The sequence below is a fragment of the Lepeophtheirus salmonis genome, chromosome 13 (genome assembly GCF_016086655.4).
Source record: "Lepeophtheirus salmonis chromosome 13, UVic_Lsal_1.4, whole genome shotgun sequence".
Taxonomy (NCBI): Eukaryota; Metazoa; Arthropoda; class Copepoda; order Siphonostomatoida; family Caligidae; genus Lepeophtheirus; species Lepeophtheirus salmonis.
This window is the reverse complement of record NC_052143.2, coordinates 24448050-24463721: the sequence shown is the minus strand read 5'-3', so window position 1 is coordinate 24463721 and position 15672 is coordinate 24448050. Positions and strand designations below refer to the sequence as shown.

The window sequence follows — 15672 nt, the reverse complement described above, 5'->3', positions numbered from 1 at the left end:
AACAATAATCATTCTGAGGTACAATATAAAATTCAAATGCCCACAGTTATATTATTTTTTACAAGGCATTATAAATGCATAATTTTAATAGATCACAAAGAAATGATTACATTCATTTACTGCTATTGATATATTAAGTCATATTGTTTCCCTGCAATTTTTAAAATGAATTAAATATATATTTCCTACTATTGAAATCCTAACATAGTATTTTATTCGATACTCTATTATGATATTGCTAAGATATATTGCCAATACTTGAAGGACAAAGTGTTCCCTTGGGCCAGGGCTACTTACAGGGACAGGTGTTGGTGGCAGCAGGACGGTCCCAGATACCACACTAGCAACTTTACCCAAGAGTTCCTTCAAATCGAGACACCAGCCTTCTTCGATCGGAGTTCTTGGCCGCCTCACTCGCCTGATTGTTCGCCACGTGACTTCGCTGTATTTGGGCGTTTAAAGGAGATGCTGTTGGGAGTCCAATACAAGTCCAATGACCAGCTGAAGTCTGCCCTCAAGAATGCCTGAGCCAACCTTGGCCAGAGCTTCACTAAGTCATGCAGCAAGTTCCGGTCCAGGCTGGAGTTGGTGGTGGAGAACATGGGCGTCCATATTGAATAGACAAGTGTCTAAGACTCTCATCTTTCATGTTAAATAAATTAATACGTCGACCACTTTAAAAATTATTTAACTATTTTCAAAAATTTCAGAGTGTTCACTTTTAGACACGCACACATTTATACTTAGTATTTTTGTGTGAGCGATCATGATTACTTTATAAATAATAATACAAACCCCAAAATATTAAATATAAAATATAGGTCTTTTAAGCTTATAGAGGGTGCTCTGAATTTTTTTTTAAATGAAAATTAAGAAGGGATATCCTTTTTGATTTATTTATGTTGCACACCTTGCAACTTTTTTTTGGCTCGCTCATGCTCTATCAGATCAACAAAATAGTATATAAACCTGGAAAATGATGGGTTTAAAATAATTGCCTGTGTATCATGTTTCTTAAAAACAATGGGTTTACTTTTTGCATACTTGAAAAAGGAGTATGTGTGAAGAAAAAAATAGGTATAGCGATTAAAAAAGGAAAAAAGGTTGATGCTTGTCCTCTGTCTTCTTTTTTGTTCATCATTTAATCAGCTGTGGGGGTGTTCATATATTCCTCTCTACTATCTTTGGTGTATATTGTTTTTAAAATGTATAATAAAATAAATATATATATATATGAATTTAAATATAATTATAACATTTTCCGTGCAATAATGCTATTTTAAATGTAAAAGATTATCTTTTTTATAACAGTAATTCATTCTCTAACCCCAAATCATATCAAAGTCACTTAATATCAACAAGGGGTTTAATTCAGAGTTACAATATGTCTTGCTCCCCCTTATCCGTGTACTCCTAAAAAAATATCATATCCATGTATACTAAGGCCGTGGACAATTATAAAAACTGCAAGATTAATCCCCCCCCTAACAGATCCTAACTACGACACTGATTTTCATCCAATGGTTTTGCATATTTTTGCATCTCCCCCCATCCATTTATAATAGTTGATTTAAATATGACATAAAGGATAATTGAAATAATAAATGAATTTTACTGATGATCCGGCTATAGTTATATTTTTAAATTAATTATTTATAATGGAATGGTATATGTACGTAGTGTAATGGATATTTCTTTTGTCATAGAGAATTGGAAAGAAGTTTAATTTGATTTGATTTCAAATATTTGACTATTGTAAATATTTATGAATCATGTTAAAAACATCCCGCACGATTGATTTTTTTGTCTTATTTTATACATATTCTTCACTTGAGTACACAGGGCTATAATCACCCAGGGCCCCTAAAATTATTCATACATAAATTACCTAAAATTGATTTTGTTTAAGATATATCACTGATCAAACATTCATCGAAATGCTAACTTGTTCATTTTTAAGGTCTTATAACTCAAAGTTGGAATGAGCTACAGATACAAAGTTTTATTTCTAAGCTGTTTAATTGTCAACAGTAGCACAGAGTAAATTTTAGTCAAATCTGTTTCTCCTCAAAGTTTCTTATAGAATGACTCATCCAGATTATCTCACTATATATTGGACTTTTATAATTTAGTTTATTTTTCTTCGTTTGGTCATACCCCCATTAAGTATATCTACATCTAAGAAAACAGTGCTCTAATTACCTTTGGAAAGCCATGGAACGACAATCGTCTTTGTTTAGATAATATGCAGGGTTAATTATTTAAGTTGAATGATTTGGTCAAAATAGGCACTTATCTACATGTTAGAATTCATTTCAACCCCAATAAATAATCCCGTAACAAGATTTGAAAAGTAAGATTGAAATTTATTACCTGAATAGAAGTAAAGGAGTGGAGAGAAGTGGAGACTGCTCCTATTTTGCCAAAGTCTATGACTGACTGACTGATTGGAATATATAGCTTCTTCTTTTTTAGCTTACATTCATCCACTTTTTTTTTTCCTTTTTTTTTTTTTTTTATCCGTAGAGTGAATATAAATATCTAAATGAAACTTGATATCAATTAATCAGTGAGGTAGCCTGACCAAGGGAGGATGGAGTAGCAATAAAGTATAAGAAGGAACAAAAATTACTTTTATAAATAATCCAAAATACCCATTAAGAGCCAAGTTCTGATTTTTCTACATTTTTTTTCACCAGCTTAAATATTAAATATATCCGTGAATATTTTATTTATTTGAGCTTTTTTTTTTTGCTCGCCATACTCATGATGAGTTAGGTAATAGCTTATTATCATATTTTTTAGATATATAATACGTATAAAGTGATTATTTGTAGCTTTATTCACAAGAGCAAGTACAAAAATGGCGCACTGACAGTTTAAAGTAATCTAACGACATTTTTACTTTTTTTTATAAAATAATAACAAGTACAAATATTGAGCATACCTTTGTTTTTTATTCTTAATTTTTAATTAATAGTCGGGAAATATATGTACAAAATTTTAGACTTACTGATTCATTTTTTATTTAAAAAATATAATTTCAATTGTAAAAGGTGTTCAAATTCGAAAATAAATTAAATCATTCGATTTTAAGGGGTTTAGGTAGAAAAAAATTCATCCAATGTTCAATATGGTAGTATTGGCAGCTCACAGAAGTCTACAAATTTATCAAGGATAATTAATTTTTCTATAAAAATCAAATACTAATTACAAAATACAATATTTTGTAATACTAGACATAATATCACCCCTCATGAAGAGCTTTTTTTTAAGGTTGCTTTTCTTTATTTGCTGAGTTCATATGTGTATAATGATTGATGATACTGTATTGTATTGATAAAATCAAATTCATTTACTAAACAGTAATTCAATATTTGTTTTTGTTTCTTCAAATACGTACATGATATCATATCAATATTATATGAATTCGCCATTAGCATAGAGTTTGGGGTTAATTCTTTGAACTTTGAAAGAGTCATTTCAATTTTTATCCTATCCTAAGAATAACATAAATTCAATTCTATTTATGAATGATAAGATGATAGTCTCTAAATAAACTTACTTATCCTTACCGTGCAATAATATATAAATAGAAATTGACAAGGATGGAGTCATTAGAAAATTTGTTTGGAATGTTGTAGAAAATCGGAGAATGTTTTTGCTTTTTCATCATTTTAAACAAAATCATAAGTAATTGTGTTCCTTAAGGATGATTTTGGATACTTGTTTGAAAAAACATTCTAACATAATATTTTTGAATATGAATATGTATTAAATATATAGAATAGATACATCAAATAAATATGTACTGAGTATAATTTTTCATACAACACTAGTCTGGAATTAAAAAAGCTTTTCAATCAAGTAATTTTTCTTCAAAGAAAAGTATTGACTGGCCATTTCCATAATATCAAAAGAAAGGTGCATTGAAAAACATCGAACTTTTTGAATATTTCATTATTAAGGTTTTTCCTTTTATTTTTATTTTCTTATTATTTAAAGTGATTGATTCATGATACTATGCATTGGAAGTATAATGGATATGATCAAAAGTGAGATTGTGGTATCCGAAAAAGTTAAGGGTTTTTGTATTTTAGAAACCACTATCAGTTCTATCTTAAAAAATGGACTATGGATCTCAAATCAAGTTACATATATACACACACAGTGGACTAATAAGTGGGTTTCTGTGGTTGTTTCATCTAGATAACTTAGTTTTCATTTCCTAATTTACCAAATGACTTCACTATATCAATTCCAGTCGTATTAATAGTACTTTTGCACAATGAGACACATTTTGAGTATTGCAGAAATTGATATCAATTTTTCTTTGACAAAAAAGATTAATAAAGTTTTTTTTTAACTTACCTATTTGATAAACAGTTGTAAACAACCCAATCTATTGTACATGATATTCCATACATTACAGCCATAGAACTAAATAATTGATTTTATTTGACTTTTTTTTTTGGGGGGGAGTTGTTTTTGAAAAAAAAATCATAGCTATTTACAAAAAATTATAGCAATTCATAGAAAAAAAAATCAAAAGTTAAATTTTTTTGAAAAAAATTTCAAAAATCCCCAGCTATTCACAAAAAATTAAGTTTGGGGGGAAAAACAAAAATGCATAGCTATTCACAAAAGAATTATAAATATTATTTTTTTGGGTCTGTTACATAATTGGGTCGAATTACGAAAAGAAATTCTTGTAAAAAGCAAAGATTTCATAACTTTGGGGTGAGACTACAGCTTCCCCCCACCCCTTCCTGACACCTCTGTAAATGTTGCAAAAGTAATTGATTAGGAGCTCTTTAATTTAATGTTATTACCTTAGAAGTAGGTTAGAAAGAACTCTAACATGTACGTATGAGTTGGTATATAATATATGTGTCTTAATTAATCTTATTCTACAAAACTATCTCATCTAATGGGCATTATGTACCCAATTTTGTATTTTCATTGAAAGATTAATTTGTGTTAATGTTTTGCATTACTTTACTTTCAGAATATCTCTAACATTATCATGCCCTATGAGTCTGGAACTCTTTCCACTCGACACTCAAACCTGTTTTCTACGTGTAGCTAGCTGTAAGTATAAATTTTATTATTTTATTTATAAAGCCTAATTGTATATTAAATACAGAGTGTTTGGTTATGCATAAAAGCAGTAAATTCGATTCTCTACCTGTTGTGAATTCCTTCTTTTATATAAAAGTTATTTCATTCAAACTATGCAGGGGGGTCAACATGGGTGGACTGGAGGGTCCATAACCCCCCTCCCCAAATAGAGAAATTTTACTAGAAAATTTAATATTTAAAATTTAGTTTATTTTTCCAATTTGAAATATTTTGAGAATAGCTATAGATTTTTGAAATTTTGCTACAAAAATTTAATATTTTCTGAATAGCTGTGGATTTTTGAAATTTTTCCACAAAAATTTAATTTTTCAAATTTCTTAGCAATTTTTTCCAAAATTCAAGCCTTAGAAAATTGGTTGTCTGAGTTTTTGCTTAAAGGTACAATGGCTTCTACGAGAAGTGCATTATGAAGTTGAATTCTCGTTGGGAACAAGTTATTGAACAGAACAGAGCATATTTGGCTTAGATCGGATTATTCTTATACTTCTAATGAAGTATGAAAATAAGGCGAAAAATACAAAATTACTTTTTCCCCACCCTAATATATATTTACATAAAAATATTTTTAGAAGCTTATGTATAAATTCAACAAAACATATTTTGTGAGGAAATGAAATAAATCTTGATTCTACCTAAGGATGGATTAAACAAAATTTGAAATCAGTTTTTTTTTTGTTTTTTTTTCACCCTCCTCTATCCACAACAGTCTAAGACCAACTAGTTGGATGAAAATTTTGCGTATGTTCATAAAATAGAGAGAGAGTAAACATGAGGATTTTCGAAATTGTCAGGATTACCATGTTTTATACAAAAATTCAAAAACCAAACATGCAAAATAAAACTAAATTCATCAGAATTTACAATTTGTGTTTATTCTTAAAAAATAATTTTGAAAACATGTAGATTTAACAGTATTAATTTCCTTAGATAAAAATAGGCGACACCTAGTGATAATCCAGGTAATACTAAATATATGGAATACGCATTCTTTTCTCCCACCTTTTTTTTTTTTTTTTTTTTTTTTTTTTTTTTTTTTTTTTAATATACTGAAGGAAGGAAAAATATTTAAAACAGAATACTCATGTTATCATCTATCAGTATTCAATAATCATGTTCACATACTTCCGAGCCCTAGAATAATCTTATAGTACCTACATATCTATGAAAAAACCAACATATTTAGTATTTTCAAATATTTATTATTCAGATTTTAATTTTTTATCTTTTTATTTGATTGTTTAGAATATGAATTTCTTTTTCTATTACAATTAATCTTGTTACTAGAATCACAAACAAAGTTTTTACTGAACATATTAAAAAAAATAAAAATAGAACATATATTAGGAAAAAATGAACCAATAGAATACCCTCAACACAACAAAAATCATTTAGTGAAGTCCAATTCATTGTAGAAAAATAGTTATCTATCAGCATTTATAAAAACAGATCGAGGATGATCCCTTGCCTTTAGAAAAATAAGTATTTCTTCACTATTAAAGCTGTAGTAAAGCTGTTGATAGACATGACTACACAATAAAAAAAATAATATCACTAGGTTTTTTGAGCCCACCTCTATTTATGCAGTTAAAAATTACACAAATATCTTCTTATATATCATCTTTTTCAACAACAAACTTAATTTTACCGACTGTTGAAAGTAAACTTTTGCAGCATTCTGAATGTAACTTTCTCCTTATAGAATGAGCTGCGTAACCAGCCAAGATACGTAAATCAAATTTTTGTATCCAAAGGAAAATCAAGACCCAAAAAACAATCCGAATGTATAACTGTTAAAATTTTATTAACATCCTTTGTTAATTCAGGTCTTTCGACTTGACTGTATGGAAACATTTCTTTCAAGTTGCATAATAACTTTATTTCTGTTCTTAGTAGTTGTGACAGTCGAACTTTCTACTCCACCTCTAAGAACTGACCACAACTGATATTGTAATTCCCCCCACCAAGCTCCCTCTACCATCCAAACCTACGTTCAATCGGGTCGGAGTTGAATTTACAAAGTAGTATGAATTTTACTCCTTTTTCTTCCAATAAATATTGAGAAAGCTGGCCGAGTCCCGATGAAGTTTCGTGAGCAGCGTAGTAAGTTTCTGGAGTAAGTCCTTTGGAGCATTTGTCTGTGCAATGCTTTCCCACTTTTTTAGCCATTTAGCAAATAAAATTAAAACACTGATCTGATCACCATCACTAGCTGTAATGGGCTTCAAAGTGGAATCATTTTTGGAAATGTGAAAAGTAGTGGAGCAAACGTTGACACAGTTCCAGAATCTTTTCAGCGTTCTTAAAATATTGGCAGTCTCTTTAAAATCTTCGTTCTCTGGATTCTCCTTGGCGGCGTAATGATCAAGGGCATTAAGGGTGTACTCGTGAAAAAAGCTCATACATAAATTAGCAGTGAACTTTTCTATAGGTTGAGGCACAAATAACTTTGTGACAAAATTTATGTGCAAATTTTAAAGCAAGCTCAATTTCCTTTTCATGAATTTGCCTGACGTGATCGAACTGGGCATGTGGAATAGTTTCTTCTTGATCATAGGATGGGCATGAAAATTGTTTTTTACTTACGAAGTTATTGTAAAAGTTATTGAATATATGCACTGGATCGAAGAGAAGAAACACTTTTTGTTCTGCATTTGAGTAAGGATTGATGAAATATGAAACACCTTTTCCGTTTCCAAGTTCATTTCAAAAGAATTTTCTATTTGCTGAGTGAACATCAACTATAGTTGTAACAGGTTCAAATCCAACTTTAGTGACTAGTTGAAGAACCGTCAAAAAGTAATCTTTAATTATACAGGAACTTATCTTTGTAATTGGTATCATAGAAACCATATCCCTATATTGACCAAGAACGCTCTTTATCATACAAAATAATAATGTTTTACTGATTTCTCTATCGTTTTGACATCCCAAAAACTTTCCTCCAACAAATTCCACCCTTTGAGTTGAATAAACTTCGTCAATAATTATTGATATCAGTTTATCTTTGGGAGATAGCGATTTAATTATATTGAAGAAGTATTGGGCACTTGAAGAGTTAATTCCTTGATCATCATTAAAGGAACTTGTTAGTTTTTTTTAAATGGCTCACACTAGGCAAAATAATCGATTCTGATTCAAGAATTTGGTTATATAAAGAAGAGCTTGTCCTTTGTCATAATGTAGATATTCCAAGAAGTCAAGAAGAATATCTTTTACCTTTAATACAATTCAAATGTAGGTGAAGTTGTTCAATGATGAAGTTAATATGGTCATTATGACGAAATTTTTGAAATGTAGATCCCAAAAGAGCTTTTGCAATGGATATGTTTGATATGGAAGATGGGACATATCTATTCTTCAAATAGGCCAAAATGTTGTTTATATCGCAGAATCCTTGAATGAAGGCAGTTGAGCAAATATGATTGACTTCTTTTAACGGAACTGGAGCACCATCAGAAAACATAGCATAACATAAATCTTTTGTGATTTTGAGCCCATAAATAATTTTAGGTATCACATTTTCGGTTGAAATAGCAAAAACGTTGCAGAATCTTAAATAAAGTTCTCGTGAATTCCATGAACCAATGATGATCTATCAAGTTTTTCCTGGATTTCTTCAAAACGAGCAATTATATCAGAATCAATAAATGCAGATATAATGGCTTCAACACTTTTTTCTTTCCTTCTCAAATCTGAAAGTTTGAAATTCAAAACCTATAGGATCAGAACTCTTGGTTAAAAAATAAGGAAGTTCTGAATTTGATGAAGTACCTGTTGATAGACAGAGCTAAGGAAGTCTTTCTTTTATGAGTGGGAGGTACGGATAGATAACTGGGTACTTCGGGGAAAATAGTAGGCACTGCCTCAGGTTTAAGCATATATCTTTTCATTCAAGTATTTGAGTTGTTTTTATATCTAGACACGTTTGAGTCATTTTTCTTCAGTTGGAAGGAAGATTCATGGAAATGGCGAAGGTAAAATCTAGAATGCTTGGAGGGGACAAAATCTTTTCGAGTTATTGCTCTCAACTACTATTTCTTCAAATTCTCATCTTTGGGAAATAAATGGAGAGAGCATTTTGTGTTTGTAGATGAAGCTTCACTCTTATTTATTTGTTTTAGGCTCTGGGTACCCAGTCCTACACCCTGGAACACAACAGGTCAACATGTTGGAAGTTATTGAACACGGCTCAATTTATCACTTAATTCTTAAGTTTAAAGATTATTAATTATAATTTTATTACACTTTCGCAATGAGGAAGTTTTAAATTCAATCTAATGTATATTTTGGAGATTGATAATTTCTAACTCGATGACTTTTTAACTCGTGCAACCTCCTAACGCATAACATGCAACTCTTATCAATATAACTATATATCAAGGTTGCGTTAATTATTATTTTAGTGAGTCCATATGCAATATGCAAGAGAAGAGAGAAGCAATCCCCGAACAGTGAAAAATAAATAGTGACAAAAGAAAAAAGGAATTTCTTATTCCTAGAGACTGTATTGAAAGAAAAGAATTGATTATTCCCTGCATAGTCAAAGGTTTTTTTCATTACGAAGAAAGTGAGAAAAAGATCTTATTTCTGTTTTTTCAGACTAAGACAAAAATTATCTTCTTGACGAAATATAGACGATACGGAATGTGATAAAACAAAATTTTTATCTTATCGCGGTGATATGAAAGTTTTTATGAAAGTTATGAAATTATAAATCCCAAAATAATACTTCTTATCTATTTCAAATCGAAAATGTTCATTATATAATTTTTTGGGTAAGTGGTAGAAAAAAATGTTCTTACTCTGTAGTTTCAGTTTATTTTCAGTAGGTCAATTCCTAGGTTTGCAAAATTTGTAACGAATTAAACATGTCCCGGTCAATTGTGTATGGAATAAAAGGACTTCATTTGCGCAGGCCCCTACCCAAATTCCTACAATTGAATAGACCAAAGTACTTTTGACCTCCATCCTTGCTTGACCGTAACCCGTTTGAGGATAGCATATGGGGACGTATTGAGACACAGGTCTGAGATAAACGAGCACCATATTGGAGCGTATAAAAATAAATATCAGGAGTGTTGACAGAGAATGGGCTAGAGGTGCTGAAGTCTCCCCCCCTTTTTCGATTTTTTTCCAAAAATTTAACTTTTTTGAAAACAACCATGTATTTTTTAATTTTTTGTAAACAGCTATGGATTTTTGAATTTTTTTTTTTTTAATTTCCAAAAATTTTATTTCTTTTTGAATAGATGTACATTTATTTAAAAAAATCAAAAATTTTAATATTTGAATTTTTTTTCAAAAAATTCAAAAATTGAAATTAATTTTCGAAAAACATTTATTTCAATTAAAAAAAATATTTATTTGTTGATTTTTTTTCCAAAACAAATAAAAAATTCAAGCTTCCTACAAAATATAAATCTGCAAACACCCCTGAATATAGAGCGATAGCTTCTTTTTGCTTGTGCTGATTTTGACTGAAGTGCAAAAGAAATCAACTTCTATCAACTTCTATTTTTTTTTTTTTTTCCCTGGTCTGCTCCTCATTTTGAGGTTTGTTGAAGCTTCTTATTGAGACCAAAGGTCCTCATCTTATACACAATTATGAAAATCCAGTGTGGAATGGGCAGGAAATAAAAAGAAACCGAAATCAATATTGGAACACTAAAAATTTGGAAAATGTTTTAAAGGAGAGAAAGAATAATGCTCATGACTTTTCATTAGATCAGCTATAATCAGCTGTGACAAGAGAGGAAGGAGAAAATGTTACAAACAAGGACATTTGCTATAATTACTCCAATATCGATCCCCATTTCTACATTGAGTCCAACAAGGACTTACAATTATAACTGCAACAAATCCTCAGGGTTACGCTCCGTCTTTTATGGGCACACACAAGCCTTCAATAAGGTTTTGAATATAATTGAATCTATTTAGGAAAGTATGTTCACTACTCAGGAATTAAATAAAATTAACAACGGCTTAGGAAAAGAAAATTGCTTCTTTATACTATGAATTACAAATTAACGGGACACGTATAAATGACAACAGATGTACATAATTATATATATATATATATTCATAAGTCACACAAAACAGTCGAAGAGATCCGTCTGAAATTTATAAAGTAGACGTATAATATAACTAACTATGTTTTTATGATATTTTTTTAGGCCTTCGAGGTCATTAAGGAGTGTTTTTGATTGAAATAAGACCTTCCTCTTTCTATATCCTTATCTCTGTCTCGTTTCTTCTACCTTCATTCTTTGTTTCTATTCTCCTCTATTCATCTCTGCAACGCATGCACCCTCTGCTATTATTGAATGAAATATGAGTTTTATGTTCTTTGTACTATGTATCAAAATATCAAGTGTTTATGAGATGAGTACGTAGAAAAAAAAGTTCATTCATCTAAAGTTTATTAGAATTAGATTTACATATAAATATAAGTATATTCATATAATGCTTGACATTATAACGTTCCAAACCTTTGGATACGGGACTCCGTACAATTTTAGTTTAATACTTCTGCCATAGACAATTGGTCAAAATGTTATTTCCTCTAATTAATATCTATAAATACATATGTTTAGTATTTTTCGCCAAACTGGGTTAAAGCACTTAAAGTGCTTATAATAGTAACCCTCAATAATCTAGGTTAAAATAACGTTCAACATCTTTTGTGTTTTCAAGAAATTTTTAATGTATTTTTGGAGAAGAAAAAAATATATAGATTTTATTTTATATAAAAAATAATTAAACTTTATGTTTTAAGGAATACAATATCGATGATAATAATAACTGCAACTGGGTAAATTACCTATTAATCTAAAACTATCTTAAATCGAATCGCTAAAATATCAATCAATATCTAATCTAATATTCCATTTTTTATCATTTTTGTAGGGTCCAAATAGTCTTTAAAAAAGACAATTTTTTAACCAACCATCACAGAATGTGTTAAAATATAATATGAATTTAGACTTTTACCTGTAAATCCTATTTTTTCTTATTTTTAATCTAATTATTGGTTTCCAAGATATAAAGCCATTACAATTCCTCTGCAATTTTCCAAAATAGTCATTTCTTCTACTTATACTTCAATTAATTCAAATAAACTATTTCCGAAAAAAAAAATGTTTTAAAAAGTTCATTTTTTTTATATCCTATCAGTTACTTTCGGAAATTTTGATCTTGTTAATCAAATTCCCCAATGTATAAGATATATATTTATTTTTTATCTAAGAAATTTCCATTTAGTCATATTAATAAAATCTGGCAGGGGTTTTGCATGTATCATCTAGCACTGAGGTTCTTCACCTTTTTTTCTCCAATTCTCCACTTTTTTTTGTGAGCCAACACTACATTTCTCACCACAGCAGCGGTCTATGACAAATTGAATTTTAAACCTTGCAGTGTATAGTACGAAAATGTACGATTTACTTTTTTATGACATATTATGGCTTAATTTTATTTTTTATTTTTTGCATTTTTTAAATTTTTACTAACTGTTATCACATGGAAATAAAATACATATGAAAAGATTTGTTATGTTTTTTTGTTTTTTTTTAAATTTATTTGGGCCATAAAAACCTACAAAAAATATGAGTTTTGCATTTATTTTGCCTTGACGAGTGCCTCTATGTTCGGCTTCACTTTTGAAATGCCGTAGTGCAAATTAGATTCAAGGTAAATCAGGCAGTTTTGCGAGTTGATTTTGATCTTAGCCAATAATCATACACAAAACACAGACAAGTACGCAGAGAGAAATGCAATGAGTTGTGCGTGTGCCACTCTTCGAGGATACTACTTATGCATAGTGGCCCAGAATGTCTTCAGGTTTTTCTCTGCTAATACTGCCTTTGCTGCATAGTCATACACCAGGCTAAGAAACTCGTCTTTGATGTTTTCTGCTTCCTTCGGGGAATTGTCAACTCGAAAGCTGAAGGGATTACTCCTTCATTGGGTTGTCGCTTTTCAAATCCTGAAAATAATGGAGAAACTCGTCTAGCAGACTGTTGAGATTTATGATGATTTCGTTCTTGAAACACCACTAGTAGTCTCGCTGATTCGAGCCAACATCGAAAAACCGTTACACTGTGGCTTGTCTCAAATTTCCCTGCTTTTTCCTGCATATTCACAAATCTTTACCCTTAACATATATGCGTCATCACAACACACACAGTAAATAAAATAACCATAATAATATATAAACGTAAGAGTCATTACTTAATAATGGGAGCTCTATTACCCACCTGTTACACCAAGGAGAGACGTCACAGGAGTGAGTTTGCGGGCAGCTGCGGTTTGACATTTCTATCCCAACAGTTTTGTCGCTTTTACCCAAACATGATTTACAATACCTCACCCATAGCTTGTTTTGGTTGTTAAAGCAGTTTGTAAATGGTTGTGATTCTAAATAAGTGAAATTTTGAAGCAGTGGTTCTTCCTTCCCACCGGTCATTCCCCACTTGGTAACTTTGTCATTCCCCAGAGGTTCAGAACCACTAATCTAGCGTGTATAAAAAAGGCTCAGACAGGTAGTACTAAAGAGACTATAATACTCTTTGGCCCATCAGTCATAACGTCATATTATTATTTTGTTCACCAGCTATTGTTATTTTTTCATTCTAAAGGAGGCAACATCTATCATCTATGTATTGAGTAACTACGTGTGAGTGTGTTCATACAAACGGTTAGTATTACTGAGGGTTTCTTAGGTAGTTCTCTTATATATTTTAAGGCAAAGTTTGTCTGTTCGACTACGCCTAATAACTCCAGACATGGCCAGGTAGCACCGCTGCTAGTCTACAATAAATGTACTTAAGCAGAATGGTGTTATCATGATACCAATATTTTCGTATTGATTCCGGTTTAGATAGACATAATGTCATATAATATATAAATAATCTTGTTAACAGTATAAAATATCATCAAGAAATATGTATATGTAGAGCATATTAGAAACCTTTTCTTTATTAGAAATAGATAAAACTACGTGTGAGCGTCATGGCTTTCTTTCAGTGTCCCTTCTTATCTTTTTATTCTATAACCATTTTTCATTTATAGATACACAAGCTTCCTATATATTGTATGTTCATATAGTGTACACATAAATGGATGAACACTGAACGATTCCTCACACTGCTTTTATCTTCCCTGTTTTAATGACGTGTACATCGAAAAGGAGAAGATAAAGGCTGTTTAAAAATATTCAAATTGATAAGAGTGAATATGAAGTATATAAATACTTTTCTGGGTAAAAAACAGACTCCCGACATAAATGTCTTATGGCATCTATGCATATAGTGAAAATATATACATAGGTATGTAATATATAACGTCTAAATTTTCCCATTCAAAAAATATTCTACTAACTTAACCATTACGTATATATTGTATAACATGAACTATTAGGACCAATATTGATTAATTATTTACTTGAGAGTTAGAAAACAGATAACTGATGAAAAGGCCATTTCCCGCCACCTCCTCAGATGATCTTTTCACATCTCATTAAAAATAATCGTACAAAAGCCTTGCACATGCATAATCCATTTAAGATTAGTTTCACTCATAAAGTATAAGTAAAGAAGGAATACTGAGTCGGGCAAAATGGATATACCACTACTACAGATTAATTTTTCGAGGTATGGTGATTGTAATTTGCAAACTTCCGATGTTTCACGTAACAACTGACTTTATAAGATTTTGAATGAGCGATTGCAATCACCACTATCATTTCTGTAAACAAAAATGGATGCAAAAAGAAATCAGATCGCTGCTTTGATTTAAGCCTGCCACAGCACATCTGAAATTGTTGGGATCGATAGGCACACCTTCTACAGGATTAGAAAGCACATGAAAGAGGGGAAATCCTTAAAATCGTGCCCAGTAGTGGAAAGACGGCCAAATTGACCCCAGAAGTGGCTAAGAAAGCGTTTGAGGCCAAGCCCACCATGTCAATGACTACATTAGCCAAAAAGAAGTCAGTGGCTCCCTCCACCATGTCCAAGGCGATCAAAGCACCCGGGGCAAAGTCCAAAAAATACGTGGAAAGGCCATTAATAACTCTAAACTAACAAAATATCCATCTGGAGCGGACCAAACGTCTCCTGAACGACCTGAAGCATCATGGCAACCATATGATCTTCTTCTCGGATGAAAAAACATTAACTCTCGACCCCGTCTTCAACAAGCAAAACTATCTGATTGTTTGCTTTGAAGACACTTCCGAAGACCTCTACCATATGGACAAGGAGGTGTGTCTTGCTGGAAGACGTAGGTCATTGCCTGACTACGTCGAGGTCTTGAAGACCAAGGGACTTCCGTAGGTCCTCAAGATCACCAAGAAGTCGGGAAAGGCGTTCTACGTCTTCCAGCAGAATGGGGCACCCACCCACACAGCCAATGTTGTGCAAGCCTGGATGGAAGAGAACAAGGAGTTTATGCCGAGTACCTTCTGGTCTCCCTTCCACAGCCACGATCTGAATCTTTTGGATTGCTTTATAAAAAATTTAAGAAAAATTT

At 31.1% G+C, this 15672-nt stretch overlaps 1 protein-coding gene across 1 annotated transcript in view; it reads left to right on the top strand.

The window, feature by feature from the left end:
* The window catches only part of LOC121128016 (glutamate-gated chloride channel), an 80579-nt gene that overhangs the window by 45604 nt on the left and 19303 nt on the right, over nucleotides 1–15672 (top strand). Inside the window, exon 7 of the mRNA XM_040723594.2 lies at nucleotides 5009–5091. Coding sequence (XP_040579528.1) covers nucleotides 5009–5091 — 83 coding nt within the window. The remainder of the gene's footprint in view (nucleotides 1–5008; nucleotides 5092–15672) is intronic.